A 13,400-nucleotide genomic window follows, 5' to 3' on the forward strand; every position below is an offset into this window, starting at 1 on the left:
ATCAGTTTCCTGTTCTTTCTGTCATGAGTGATTTTTGTATTGAGTCCTAGATGCTAAAAATGTTTCTTTTGTTGTTTCTAAACTTCTGAAGCATTCTGATGACTTTTAATCAGTGGGTAGCATGGACCCACACTGCCCTCTCTGTCCTGTGGTAGAGAGCCCCAAAACTCAGCTGGGTATTTGTGCCTCCGGTGATTGATCAGCCCAGGAGCTGTACCATCCACTGTTCAGATGGAGGTTAGGCTGCATGGATAGACAGTTAATGCCTTGGCGGGATTCCTTCCTCTGTGTGGTTCCCTCACACTGCGGCTTTGTTCCTCCCCAAGGCTTTCTTAGTTTTCAAGACAGAATGCCTATGGCTATTGTATTGAAGTTTTATTTGTTTTATTACAGACTAGAAATTTTCCTCCAGATAGAAGTCCCAAACCCTGAGCATACCTGGGGCAGTTTCTGTGCAGACTCTATAGCCAAACATGGCAACTTCAATGGAATTGCATGGAACAGTGTATACAGTGAGCCCCTTGGAGGATGAAATGTGTAAAAGAAAAAAACTTGAAGATTTACTACAGATCCTTGCCCATCATTAAGAGAGACAAACATTCTGGCTATATAAACTAAGCAGAACATTTTGTTGTAAATGGGAAAAACCCAGGGACAGCAATAACAGTTCCTCCTCTTGAGAGAACCCCCTTCCTGTTCATTTTCCTCCAGGCCCCTCTGGTCTTCCGTGTGAGAGCTCGCACTAGGGAATCACTAATTTATCTCTCTGCTGTGTAGGCAGTCATGGAGGAGAGTGTCGCCTCTTTACAGAAGAGAGTGCTAGAGCTAGAGAATGAGAAGGGAGCCTTGCTCCTTAGTTCTCTAGAGCTGGAGGAGCTGAGAGCTGAGAATGGTATGTATCAGCAAGAAACGTAACTCTGTCTCCTTATCCCGTAAGTGCCTCTGCTCTTACTGCTGTGCACATGTACACGTAGCTGACTGCGCTCTGAGGATCTCAGGTAGCAGAACTGTAGTTACCAAGGTGAAACTAATACACGTGAAGTAGCCGAGCACAGTGCTGCTGCTTATATCAGGGTTACATTTCCTGACATACGCTATAAATACCACAGGATTTCTGACTACTTTGTATTCATTTAGAACTGGCAAAGATATCTTCTAGGGAGTATGACCCAAATTGGACTTCCCTAAGATGCTGGATATTTTTTAATGGGCAAAATGATGACAGGACTTAGGTAATAGAATTCAAAATAAACTACAGGTCGGGTCCCTGTCGACTCGGGCCATGTTACCATCGTGCTTAGACTCCTGTCAGCCTTGCTCTGCACCCATCAGCCCTCACCCCGGGCACCATCTTCTTTAGGAACTCAGTCTTCATCCTGGGTCAAGTCCTTGTGCTCCCACAATGTCCTTTGAACCTTGACTGAGACAAGAGGATGGGCAGTGTTTATCTTGTTTATTGTAAGCCCTCAGAAGAATTTTTAAGGGCAGAGAACTTTTTCAATTTGCTTTACTAAACACCTGAGTAATCACTGCTGAGCCACGTCTTGCTGGATTAAGCTGAGCGCATCAGTGTTTTGCTCTACGGGACCTCGTGAACAGCAATGAGGACAATGCATCTCTTGGACCTGTCTTCTGTTCACCGCATGCTTCGTGTGCTTTGCCTCAGTTCAGCAGCGTGTGGTGGTGATGTCTCACGACTCTCCTTCATCTAGGAGAGTGGTCTTCACCCTTCCAAACACCATGGCCATCAGTACAGTCCATTCCTCGTGTTGAGGTGACCCCAACCCTAAGATTCTTTTCATTGCTATATCACAGATGCAGTTCGCTACTGTTAGGAATCTCAATGTAAACATCTGATACGCAGGGTACGTGCTGCAGAGCCCCTGTGAAGGGACGTCTAGCAGCACATCTGACGCCCGTGTTCTGTACCATATGTGAGTCAGAGGTGACGTCACATAAACTTTAAAAAACTAGATCCAGTTTTATAGTTTCCCACCTAGCTCCTATCTGGAAATTATGTGTTACTAAATGCATAATTACCAGTAAAGCCACAAATTCAACTCATTTCTTAGCCCAGCTGAAGCACTTTTTTGATACTTTATCCATAATCCTTACTCTGCCATTTTACAAACAGCGTCTATCCTGTGCACGGGATTGTCATGTGCTTTGCAGGTTCTGGGATTTCCATCTCTGTCCCTTGGGGGGTCATTGGCCTTAGTGTTCTCTGCTCTGGCTTTGCTGTCTGCTGTCATAAATGACTATGAGTTTTGCCCTGTCCCTTCCATCTCACTTTTCATACTGCCCTTTCTTTCTCAGGTATGCACTGTCTGAGCATAATGCATATCATGAACCCATGTTTCCTGAGTCTTCTTCCCTGCCTGTGAGGCAGGCACTATGCTATGTGCTGTAGATATGGCTATGAACATTTTAGAGGGCCAGACACCCATGAGCATGTATAGAAAAGACCATTTAGAGCAATCGATTTTTGGATGGAAAGGAAATAGGCTCCTTCAAGTATATCTGAAGTAAGAGAAAGGCAGGATTACAGAGGTCAGGATAGGCCTCTCTGGGAACTTGACATTCAAATGACTAAAGACAGGGAGGTCATGCAAAAAACATTTGAATCAGGAGAGAACAGAACAGGTGTGATGTGTGAACAAATTTGATATGTTTGCAGAACAGAAAGAAGCTCTGAGTTTTTATCTTAGAGTGAAAAAAAATAGCAGTTCAAGAGGAGGTTGAAGGATAAGACAGGAGTCAAATGCGGGCTCCAGGTCATGATGAGGCGTTAAGATGTTGTGTAAACCTACATGCTCTTCCTTTAGTTTATTTAGTTTCAGGAAGACTATAAGCTTCCTGAAATACCTCCAGGATCGGTGTTCAATAGTTTTTTTCTTCCAGGGCATTGATACCCATGTTAGAGCTGTATGTTAAGACAGGGGTCCTGATCCCAGCTGTCTGTCTTGCCCTGGAACCTCCTCATATTATGTCATCTGTGTCCTCATTTGGTCTTTGGGATTGCAGCTAAAAGATAGATCCCTTTTAGTGTTAAAATTTAATGTCTGAACATCTGTTAAAGAAAATCGGGACATATTAAGTGCAGTTGTGCAAAACTGTACAATTCAAACAGTAGGAATATGGATAACCTAAGACAGTGGAATTTCAGATCATAGCATAGATAACTGCTCCAGGTCGCATGTCTTTGCATCCACAGCCTTTCAGACATCGTACATGTCTGAAACGTCTCTCATGGTCATTTTCACACTGTGTTCTGTTATGTATGATATGCATTATGTTCTCCTATGTGTGTATCTCTTAGGCTGTGTTATATATGATATCTCATATTCACTTGGAGGCATCAGTCTTTTGTCCCCCTCGCAGTACCTTTATTTCTTTTCTCTTCGTTATTTTATGTATCTCAAGTAGCCTTGGTACAGCTACATCACTGTTTTTTCAAATGCTCTACATATATTCTCTAAAGGTACTACTTTTTTGATTTTCAGAAAAACTCTGTTCTCGGATTACTCTTCTGGAGGCTCAGAATAGAGCAGGAGAGGCTGATGGTATGGTCTGTGAGGTAAGTGACCACTTAGTACAGTCATAGTGGGACCTGGATTAAGTGGGGCTGACTCCAACAGTTAACAATGTTGACAGAGAATTTTATTACCCATGGAGTGAAAGTACTTTTCTGTTGCTGTAATAAAACACTGTGACTTAGACAACTTAAAGAAGAGAGACTGTATTTGGACTTACAGTTCCAGAGCCTAAGAGACATTCATGGTGCACAGCAAACAAGCGGCAGGCATGGCTGCAGGAGCAGGCCAGAGAGTGAGCGCATCCTTCATCATATGCTTGGAGCAAGAGAGGGAACTAGAAATGGCTCTAGACTTCAAACTCTCCAAGTCCACCTCCAGCGACATACTCCTCCAACAAGACCACACCCCCGAAACCTCCCCAGATAACACCACCAACCAGGGACCAAGAGTTTAAATGCATGAACCCATGGAGGAGAGTCTCATTCCAGCAACCACAGTTTGCCTCTTAGTAGAGAGTAAACAAAATCTCTGGAAATTCTCATGTTCCCCAGTTGGCAGTTTTTACTCAGGATTGCATTTCAAAGGAACCTTTACAAAATTGTGGCTTTTGTAACCTGAAATGTGTTTGTTTATTCTGTTTTTCAATTCTAATTTTTCCATATCTATATGTTTATACATGTACATACATGTATAGAATATGATTATATCTACCTCATTTTTTCCCTTCAGCTCCCCCCACATCCCACGAGCATGTCTCTCCCAAATTCATGTCTTGTCTTTGTTTGACAACCCACTGAGTCAGTGAGTATTGCTGATATGTGCATAGGAGCCTACCAGTGGGAACATGCCCCAAAGAGAATGATTCTCCCTCCCCAAACTGCTAGTAAGTGCTAATAGCTCCTTAATAACAGGTAGGGACTAGAGAGCTCCTGCCCATATAGGCTGAATTTTCTCTGTCTTGATTGTTCGGATAACCATAGCTGCTATGTTGTCATGGGTGTGGTAATTATGTCATGTCCAGAAGACAGCATTCCACAGATCCCCCTCCCCAATCCTCCTGCTCTTACTTTCTTCCCACCCGTTCTGTGACATTCCCTGAGCCTTAGCAGGGAGTGGAGTATGGTGTGATAAAGATGTCCTCTTTAGAGTCTCTTCTCGGTACTTTGACCAACTGAAATTTAATCTAATAGAGGCATCATTGCTCAGTATCATTTTATTGAGTTAGTGTCTTTGTTAACTCATTATATTTAATTTGCCATATTGATAATAAGGGGCATTTGGAAGTAATTTAGTCTCTTAACAAAAGTGTTGCTTATTATATATTTAGTCTATGTCTCTAGGGACATAGTATGATTACCACTTTAGACCCAAAGAGATATAGTTTTACAAATTAGCAAATTTAGAATCTTCCATTTGAGCCAGAGGCCATCCAACATAGAGCAATACTAAGACTTGAGCCAAGAGATAATCTGCTGGTAGATCTTACTCTTGAGGGTAGAACAGATTTTGTTTTTACCCTGCCTAGGCCTTCTCTGATGGAACTAGAAAGGATAGTTTGTCTTCTTTGAACTCTCCTCATTTATAGCTGCAGAGATAGCTCAGTTGGTCAAGTGCTTACTGTGCAATGCCAGGTACTAGCTTTGAGCCACAGCTCTTAACACCTGGCCATGATGGTATAGGTTTGTAATCTCAGCACTAGGAGATGGAGAAGACAGGTCCCTGGGGCTTGGTGGCTCCAGGCTTTTCTCAGGAAAGAAGGTTGACCTCTGCTTCTATATACAGGAATACATGTATGTGGCCCCACCACATGCACACGTGCATACACATACATACATAAACATTTACTTGGCATTAAATGTTAATGCCAACTAAAATACCTTCATGGAAGTGCCTAGAGTAATGTTTGGTCAAGGATCTGAGTACCACAATCTAACCAGGTTACTACATAAAATTAATCATCAAATGTATTGTCAATGCCTTTTCATGGAGCCATTGAGGCCTTGTCCACAAAATTGTCAAAGGTGACTTAACTTAGAAAATTACAGTATTATAAGGTTACAAATGATAAGATTCTGACTAAAACTAAATCTTGTTGGTCCAAAGGAAATCTTAAAAGCATTCCCTTAAAGGCTTGCCAGTGATTTCTAGTGAAAACAAGCTAAAATGTAGCTTTTAAAAAATCTACACAGATCAGAAAGATAGGTGTCTAGTAAGATAATGAAAAGCAAAAGCAGCAGAAAATAATTAGCAAACAGAAATTAGGACAGGAGCTTTTAAAACATAGGTATTGCATAGAAAAGCTGACTGGTACTATAGGATCACAGATATTAAATATAAAAAGATCCATAGAAGAAGAAAATTCAGAGTAGGGAAGCATAGTGGAAGCAGTCGGAAAGAGCAGAGCTCTCTGGTTCTCTGCCCTCTTGGTATGGGATGACTTGATTCTCCAGTTGGAGTGAACTGAACTCTGTAGATAACTGCAGGGACTGACGGAGGAGAACGAATGAGCGATATGAAAGCGAGTTATAACAATGAAAACACACTGGGTAATAGAACAAAACGCAGTAGGTTACACTGAACCCTATGATAGCAATTTTATTACTGTGTCTGAGTTTCCTGTCTGTAGGGATGGAAACATAAGACTGACCTGAAGTTACGGAGAGCTCTCTGCAGTGCCTAGTACTGAGAGCTGTGAACTATGGTCTCCATAATGCAGGGACCAGCGAGTTACAAATTATTAAGGTAGTCCTCATGAACACTGTTGAGGTTATAGACATGTGCTACCACACCTGGCATTTACATGGATGCTGGAGAGCCAAACTCGGGTCCTCACGCACGTTCAGCAAGCACTTTTCCCCATGAGCCACACCCACATCCCCCAAACCAAACTTTTTGTGTGCTTCTGTAAATGGTGTGTGTGTGTGTGTGTGTGTGTGTGTGTGTGTGTGTGTGTGTGTGTGTGTGTGTGTGTGTGTGTCCCTGCCTGTGAAGACCAAAGGTCAGCATCAGGTTTCCTTGGTCAGCTCTCCACTGTATTTTGTGAGATAGGATTTCTTAACCTAAATAAATTAACTGCATCGTGTGACTCGCTAGCTTTCTTTCCTAAGCAAACAGTAGCAATGACTTGAAGGGATTTACCTAGAACAGTCATATTTGCCACATGGGTCCTTAATGTCATGTCCAAGCACCAGTGGAGCACATTTTAGATGTTTTGTCCCTGGTAACATGTCTGTATCTGCTTGTTTGGCAATCTACGTGTCAGTGTTATTTTTTTTTAATTTTACAATTTATTTAGTAAATTGCTTAAGAAGAGAAATATTGGTGTATTTTATAAAGATGGAGAGGAGATGTGTTTTGGTGGAGATGTGGTTGGGTGTGGGGAAAGGAGTGCCTTCATAGGCCCGTGCTGAGGCGTCCCTTCCCCCTGAGAGACAGCCACATGACTGTATGGTATAGAATAGAGTATTCACTGCATGGGGAGGGGAGTTACGAGAGAGGGGGGGAGCAGTAGAGGCCAGCCATGAGCATGTGGAGAGAGAGGGGGAGGGAAGAGCAAGAGAGGAGGGGACAAGCAGCCCCTTTTATAGTGAGTCAGGCATACCTGGCTGTTGCCAGGTTAGGGCAAAGCTTAGACAAACTTTAATATAAACTTTAATTTAAACTTAATACAAACTTTATAAAACTTTAATATTATATTTAATGCTAATAAATATAACATACACTTTGGTGTCAGGCAGGGTATTTAATTGTTTGTTGCTGGTTTGGTTTAGTTTTGTTTTTAAGCAGATTTTAGACGAAATAACTAGGCATGTTAACCTAAAAGAAGAACGTTCTTTTGTATGGGAAATATCTAGAAAATGGATTGCAGGCTTCCCCGGGCCCTTCTGCCTCTGATTGCATATGGACATTCAGCTTAGGAGATACAGAGTTTGACAGATTTTTAACAGTTTTGTGGCATAAAAGAGGTTTGAACCAGAAGGTTTCAAGTTTTAGGAAATTCAAGAAATGCCAGCTTGTATCCGGCTGTTTGTAGTGCTGTATGAGCTCTGTGATTAAGGCCTTTCTCGGTGTTTTCCCCCTTATTTGTTAATAGGTCAGCACAGCTGGTATTACTTTGCTCAACAGGAGCGATTCTTCTACTGAAGAAAGTGGACAGGATGTCCTAGAGAACACATTTTCTCAGAAACATAAAGAGCTGTCGGTTTTATTAGTGGAAATGAAGGAAGCCCAGGAGGAAATTGCATTTCTTAAGTTGCAGCTGCAGGGCAAAAGGCCTGAAGGGAACTATGAGGTCCTTGATCGGAAAGAAGTACAGATGATGGAGAGTGAAGGACCGCCCTCAGTTACAGCACGAGATGTCCTGTGTGCGCCCCGTGACAAGAACAGTGTCCCAGCAGTGGAAGGGGAACAGGCAGGCATGAGAGATCAGCACGGAACATTGGAGGAGGGACCTCTAAATGACACCGGAATGGAACTGAACTCCCCACAGCCGGACGGTGTGGACAAATCCCTCTCTGCACAACATGTCTGTCTGTGTCACCAGGGTGAATTGGAAAGGCTGAAAACTCAAGTTTTGGAGCTTGAGACAAGCCTTCATACAGCCAAGGAAACTCACGAGAAGAATTTAAGTGAGAAAGCGAAGGAAATTAGCAGCCTAACCCAGCTTACCAAGGAGTTCAAAGAGAGTGCGGAGGAAGCCCGCAGCACGCTCGCTGCTGTGTGTGAAGAAAGAGACCAGCTGCTTTCCCGGGTGAAGGAGCTTGATGTCCTTGGAGAACTCCAGGCTCAGGTCCGAGAACTGGAAACCAGCCTTGCAGAAGCAGAGAAGCAAAGAGATCTGGACTATGAAAGTCAGAGGGCTCAGCACAGCCTGCTCACCGAGCAGATCCACAGCCTGAGCATGGAAGCCAAATCGAAAGATGTGAAAATCGAGACTCTACAGAGGGAGCTGGACGGTGTGCAACTACAATCTTCTGAACAGGGAACACAGATAAAAAGCCTACAGAGCCAACTGCAGACGAAGGAAAGTGAAGTGCTAGAGGGGGCAGAGCGTATGAAGGACATCTCAAAAGGGATGGAGGAACTGTCGCAGGCGCTTTCACAGAAGGAGCTGGAAATAGCCAAAATGGACCAACTCTTGTTAGAGAAAAAGAAAGACGTGGAGACACTCCAGCAAACCATCCAGGAGAAGGATCAGCAAGTGACTGAACTCAGCTTCAGTATGACAGAGAAAATGGTTCAGCTTAATGAAGAGAAGTTTTCTCTTGGGGTGGAAATTAAGACTCTGAAGGAGCAGCTCAATTTATTGTCCAGAGCTGAAGAAGCAAAGAAAGAGCAGGTAGAAGACAGTGGAGTTGAGTCCAGCCCTAAACATGGTCCAGATGAGTCGAGCGCAGAGGAGCCAGTGTGTAAAGAGGCACTACAGCAAGAACTTGAGTGGCTGAGGAAAGAGAGTGAGCAGAGGAAGCGGAAGCTGCAGGCAGCGCTGATCAGCAGAAAGGAGCTACTGCAGAAAGTCAGCAAGCTGGAGGAGGAGTTAGCCAAGGTGAGAGAGGAGTCCACGAAAGACTCCCCCGGGGAGAGTGGGAAGAGAGAGCTGGAGGAAGACAGCGAGAACAAAGATGACCCAGAAAAATATGGGACTTCTAAGTGGAGAGAACTAGAGGTTTCTTTAAAACAGACAATATCTGAAAAGGAAGTGGAACTGGAGGGCATAAGGCGGGACTTAAAAGAAAAGGCAGCAGCAGAAGAAGAGTTACAGGCCTTGGTCCAACGGATGACTCAGGACCTGCAGAATAAGACAAAGCAGATAGACTTGCTTCAAGAAGAGATCACTGAAAACCAAGCAACTATTCAGAAATTCATCACAGGCACCATGGATGCTGGGGATGGAGACTCAGCAGTAAAGGAAACCGCGGTGAGCAGCCCACCCCGTGCAGGGGGTGGGGAGCACTGGAAGCCGGAGCTGGAGGGAAAGATAGTAGACCTGGAAAAAGAAAAAACTCAACTTCAAAAGAAGCTTCAAGAAGCCTTAATTTCCCGTAAGGCAATTCTTAAAAAGGCACAAGAGAAAGAGAAACATCTGAAGGAAGAGCTCAAGGAGCAGCAGGATGCTTACCGTCACCTACAGGAACAGTTTGATGAGCAGAGTAAGGAAAATGAGAACATTGCGGCCCACCTAAGGCAACTCCAAGCAAAGGAGTCTACAGACCAGCAGCTCCCAGGCACTGCCCAGCAGGAGCCCACTCACGGTTTAGAAGGCGTTTCACTCAAAGGCACAGAGCCTGCTTCAGAGTCTGACTTACACGCAGCTCAGCCTTCGCACCCTGGAGAGACAGCAACTCTCCAGGCTACTGTTTCTGTTGCCCAGATTCAGGCCCAGCTGAAAGAAATGGAGGTTGAGAAAGAAGAGCTGGAATTGAAAATTAGTTCTACAACAAGTGAGCTGACCAAAAAATCTGAAGAAGTATTACTACTACAAGAACAGATCAATGAACAGGGCTTAGAAATCCAGAATTTGAAGGCAGCGTCCCACGAAGCCAAGGCCCACACAGAACAGCTGAAGCAAGAATTGGAGAGCAGCCAGTTGAAAATTGCTGGCCTGGAACATCTAAAAACATTACAGCCTGAACTAGAAACACTGCAAAAGCACGTGGGCCAGAAGGAAGAAGAGGTCAGCTACCTTGTTGGACAGCTTGGTGAGAAGGAGCAGACCCTCACCACAGTACAGACAGAAATGGAGGAGCAGGAGCGTTTAATCAAGGCCCTGCACACACAGCTGGAAATGCAAGCCAAGGAGCATGAGGAGAGGCTAAAGCAGGTCCAGGTGGAAATTTGTGAGCTAAAGAAGCAGCCAAAAGAGCTCGAGGAAGAAAGTAAGGCAAAACAGCAATTACAGAGGAAACTGCAGGCTGCCCTCATCTCCCGGAAGGAGGCCCTCAAGGAAAACAAGAGTCTGCAGGAGCAGTTGTCCTCGGCCAGAGATGCTGTTGAACACCTGACCAAATCTCTGGCAGATGTAGAGAGCCAGGTTTCTGTTCAGAATCAAGAGAAAGATGCACTCCTAGGAAAGTTAGCCCTTCTTCAGGAAGAAAGGGACAAACTCATTGTAGAAATGGACAAGTCTTTACTGGAAAATCAGAGCCTTGGTGGCTCTTGTGAAAGCCTGAAGCTAGCTCTTGGGGGCCTCACTGAAGACAAGGAAAAGCTGATGAAGGAGCTGGAATCCGTGAGATGTTCTAGGATTGCAGAGAGCACCGAATGGCAAGAGAAACACAAGGAGCTACAGAAAGAGTATGAAGTCCTTCTGCAGTCCTATGAGAATGTGAGCAATGAGGCAGAGAGGATTCAACACGTGGTGGAGAGCGTGAGGCAAGAGAAGCAGGAGGTGTACGCAAAGTTAAGGAGCGCAGAGTCAGACAAGAGAGAGAGAGAGAAGCAGCTGCAGGATGCAGAACAGGAAATGGAGGAGATGAAGGAGAAGATGAGAAAATTTGCCAAATCTAAGCAGCAGAAGATCCTTGAGCTAGAGGAAGAAAACGACCGACTTAGAGCAGAGGCCCAGCCTGTAGGAGGAGCCAATGAAAGCATGGAAGCTCTTCTTTCTTCCAATTCCAGCTTAAAGGAGGAACTAGAAAGGATCACATCGGAGTATAAAACCCTTTCTAAGGAATTTGAGGCTTTAATGGCAGAGAAGAACACTCTGAGTGAAGAGACTCGTAATCTGAAGCTTCAGGTAGAAGCTCGAGAGCTGAAACAAGCTAGCCTCGAGACCACCGAGAAGTCCGATGAGCCAAAGGATGTCATCGAAGAGGTAAGAGAAGCCGTGGTAGGCAAGTCTCAAGAACAAGATTCCCTGAGTGAAAATGCCAAGCTTGAAGATCCAGAAGCTTCTCTCTTGGCTAACAGTGCCAAGCCTGGTGTCAGTGAGACTTTCAGCTCACACGATGACATCAATAACTACCTCCAGCAGCTTGATCAGCTTAAAGGAAGAATTTCTGAGTTAGAGATGGAGAAACAGAAAGACAGGGAGCTTAGCCAGACTTTGGAAAATGAAAAAAATGCCCTCCTGACTCAGATATCTGCAAAGGATAGTGAGCTCAAGCTCCTGGAGGAAGAGGTTGCCAAAGTAAACATGCTGAATCAGCAAATCCAGGAGGAACTCTCCAGAGTCACCAAGCTGAAAGAGACAGCAGAGGAGGAGAAAGATGACTTAGAAGAGAGGCTAATGAATCAACTGGCAGAACTTAATGGGAGCATCGGGAATTATTACCAGGATGTTACAGACGCCCAAATAAAGAACGAGCAACTAGAGTCAGAAATGCAGAACCTTAAAAGATGTGTGAGTGAATTAGAAGAAGAAAAGCAGCAGCTGGTCAAGGAAAAAACCAAGGTGGAGTCAGAAATACGAAAAGAGTACATGGAAAAGATACAAGGTGCCCAGAAGGGACCTGGCAGTAAAAGCCACGCCAAAGAGCTACAGGAGCTGCTCAAGGAAAAACAGCAAGAAGTGAAGCAGCTGCAGAAGGACTGCATCCGGTACCTCGGCAGGATCAGTGCCCTGGAGAAGACCGTCAAGGCCCTCGAGTTTGTTCACACTGAGTCCCAGAAGGATTTGGATGCAACCAAAGGAAATCTGGCTCAGGCCATTGAACACCACAAGAAGGCACAGGCTGAGTTATCCAGCTTCAAGGTACTGCTAGATGACACCCAAAGCGAAGCAGCGAGAGTGCTAGCGGACAACCTCAAGTTGAAAAAGGAGCTTCAGTCAAACAAAGAGTCCATCAAAAGCCAGATAAAACAAAAAGACGAAGACCTCATGCGAAGACTGGAGCAAGCAGAAGAGAAACACCGAAAAGAGAAGAAGAACATGCAAGAGAAGCTGGATGCTTTGCACAGAGAGAAGGCCCATGTGGAAGACACACTTGCCGAGATTCAAGTCAGTCTGATCAGGAAAGACAAGGACATGAAGGAGCTGCAGCAAAGCCTGGACAGCACCTTGGCCCAGCTTGCGGCCTTCACTAAGAGCATGTCGTCCCTCCAGGATGACCGGGACAGGGTGATCAATGAAGCCAAGAAATGGGAGCAGAGGTTCGGTGATGCCATTCAGACCAAAGAGGAAGAAGTCAGACTCAAAGAGGAGAACTGCACTGCTCTAAAGGATCAGCTCCGACAAATGACCATCCACATGGAGGAACTGAAGATCACCGTCTCCAGGTGAGCAGGGAGCCTGTGTCCCCCAGAGAGAATTGTGCAGCAAGGAGAGTTCCTAAACTGCGTTTACTCTATTATCTTATTTATTCTATATTTGTTACAGAACCGTGTTTGTTTTAAATTCCCTTAGAGTGCATATCGTGTCCCCTCTGACACATTTTGCCAGTTTTGTAACTTCTGGTTATAATATGTATCACTATAAAATCATTAACATAAAATCACTGACCTCTTCCCCCACCACCAATCTCTGTTAGGAGATGGCATAGATTTCTCTGCCTTCCCGTTTCTGTTTCTGGGTTTCTTGACAACCTGACTACCCTTGTCTAGATTTCTACCAGCTTAATCGCAAAGAATTGCTTTAGTGCCCCGAGTGGCCTTCTCTCTCTTTGCCACAGTTGACATCAACTATACTCTCTGTCAGTTAGAAATGCTCTCCCCAAACTCTAGAATACACCTTCCAAGCTCAGGAGCCAGCATTACTTCTACCCTCAGAATGGCTCCCCTTTTAGCTCCTTACTGTTTCTGTTGCCAGGATTACAGATTTAAAGAAACCTACCAGCTTGCCTGAAGCAAAGTAGAATAAAACAGAGGGGGTTGGGAGCTGATTTGCTTTTCAATATCTCAAACTGGGGGTCACTAAAGTAAGGAGCA

The 13,400-nt window shown here is 44.6% G+C and overlaps 1 protein-coding gene across 1 annotated transcript in view; it reads left to right on the forward strand.

Moving 5' to 3' along the window:
- Golgb1 (golgin B1) overlaps positions 1 to 13,400 on the forward strand; it is a 48,074-nt gene that overhangs the window by 19,384 nt on the left and 15,290 nt on the right. Inside the window, exons 11-13 of the mRNA XM_032900183.1 lie at positions 778 to 892; positions 3,504 to 3,577; positions 7,630 to 12,752. Coding sequence (XP_032756074.1) covers positions 778 to 892; positions 3,504 to 3,577; positions 7,630 to 12,752 — 5,312 coding nt within the window. The remainder of the gene's footprint in view (positions 1 to 777; positions 893 to 3,503; positions 3,578 to 7,629; positions 12,753 to 13,400) is intronic.

Source organism: Rattus rattus, chromosome 4 (assembly GCF_011064425.1).
Source record: "Rattus rattus isolate New Zealand chromosome 4, Rrattus_CSIRO_v1, whole genome shotgun sequence".
Lineage (NCBI taxonomy): Eukaryota > Metazoa > Chordata > Mammalia > Rodentia > Muridae > Rattus > Rattus rattus.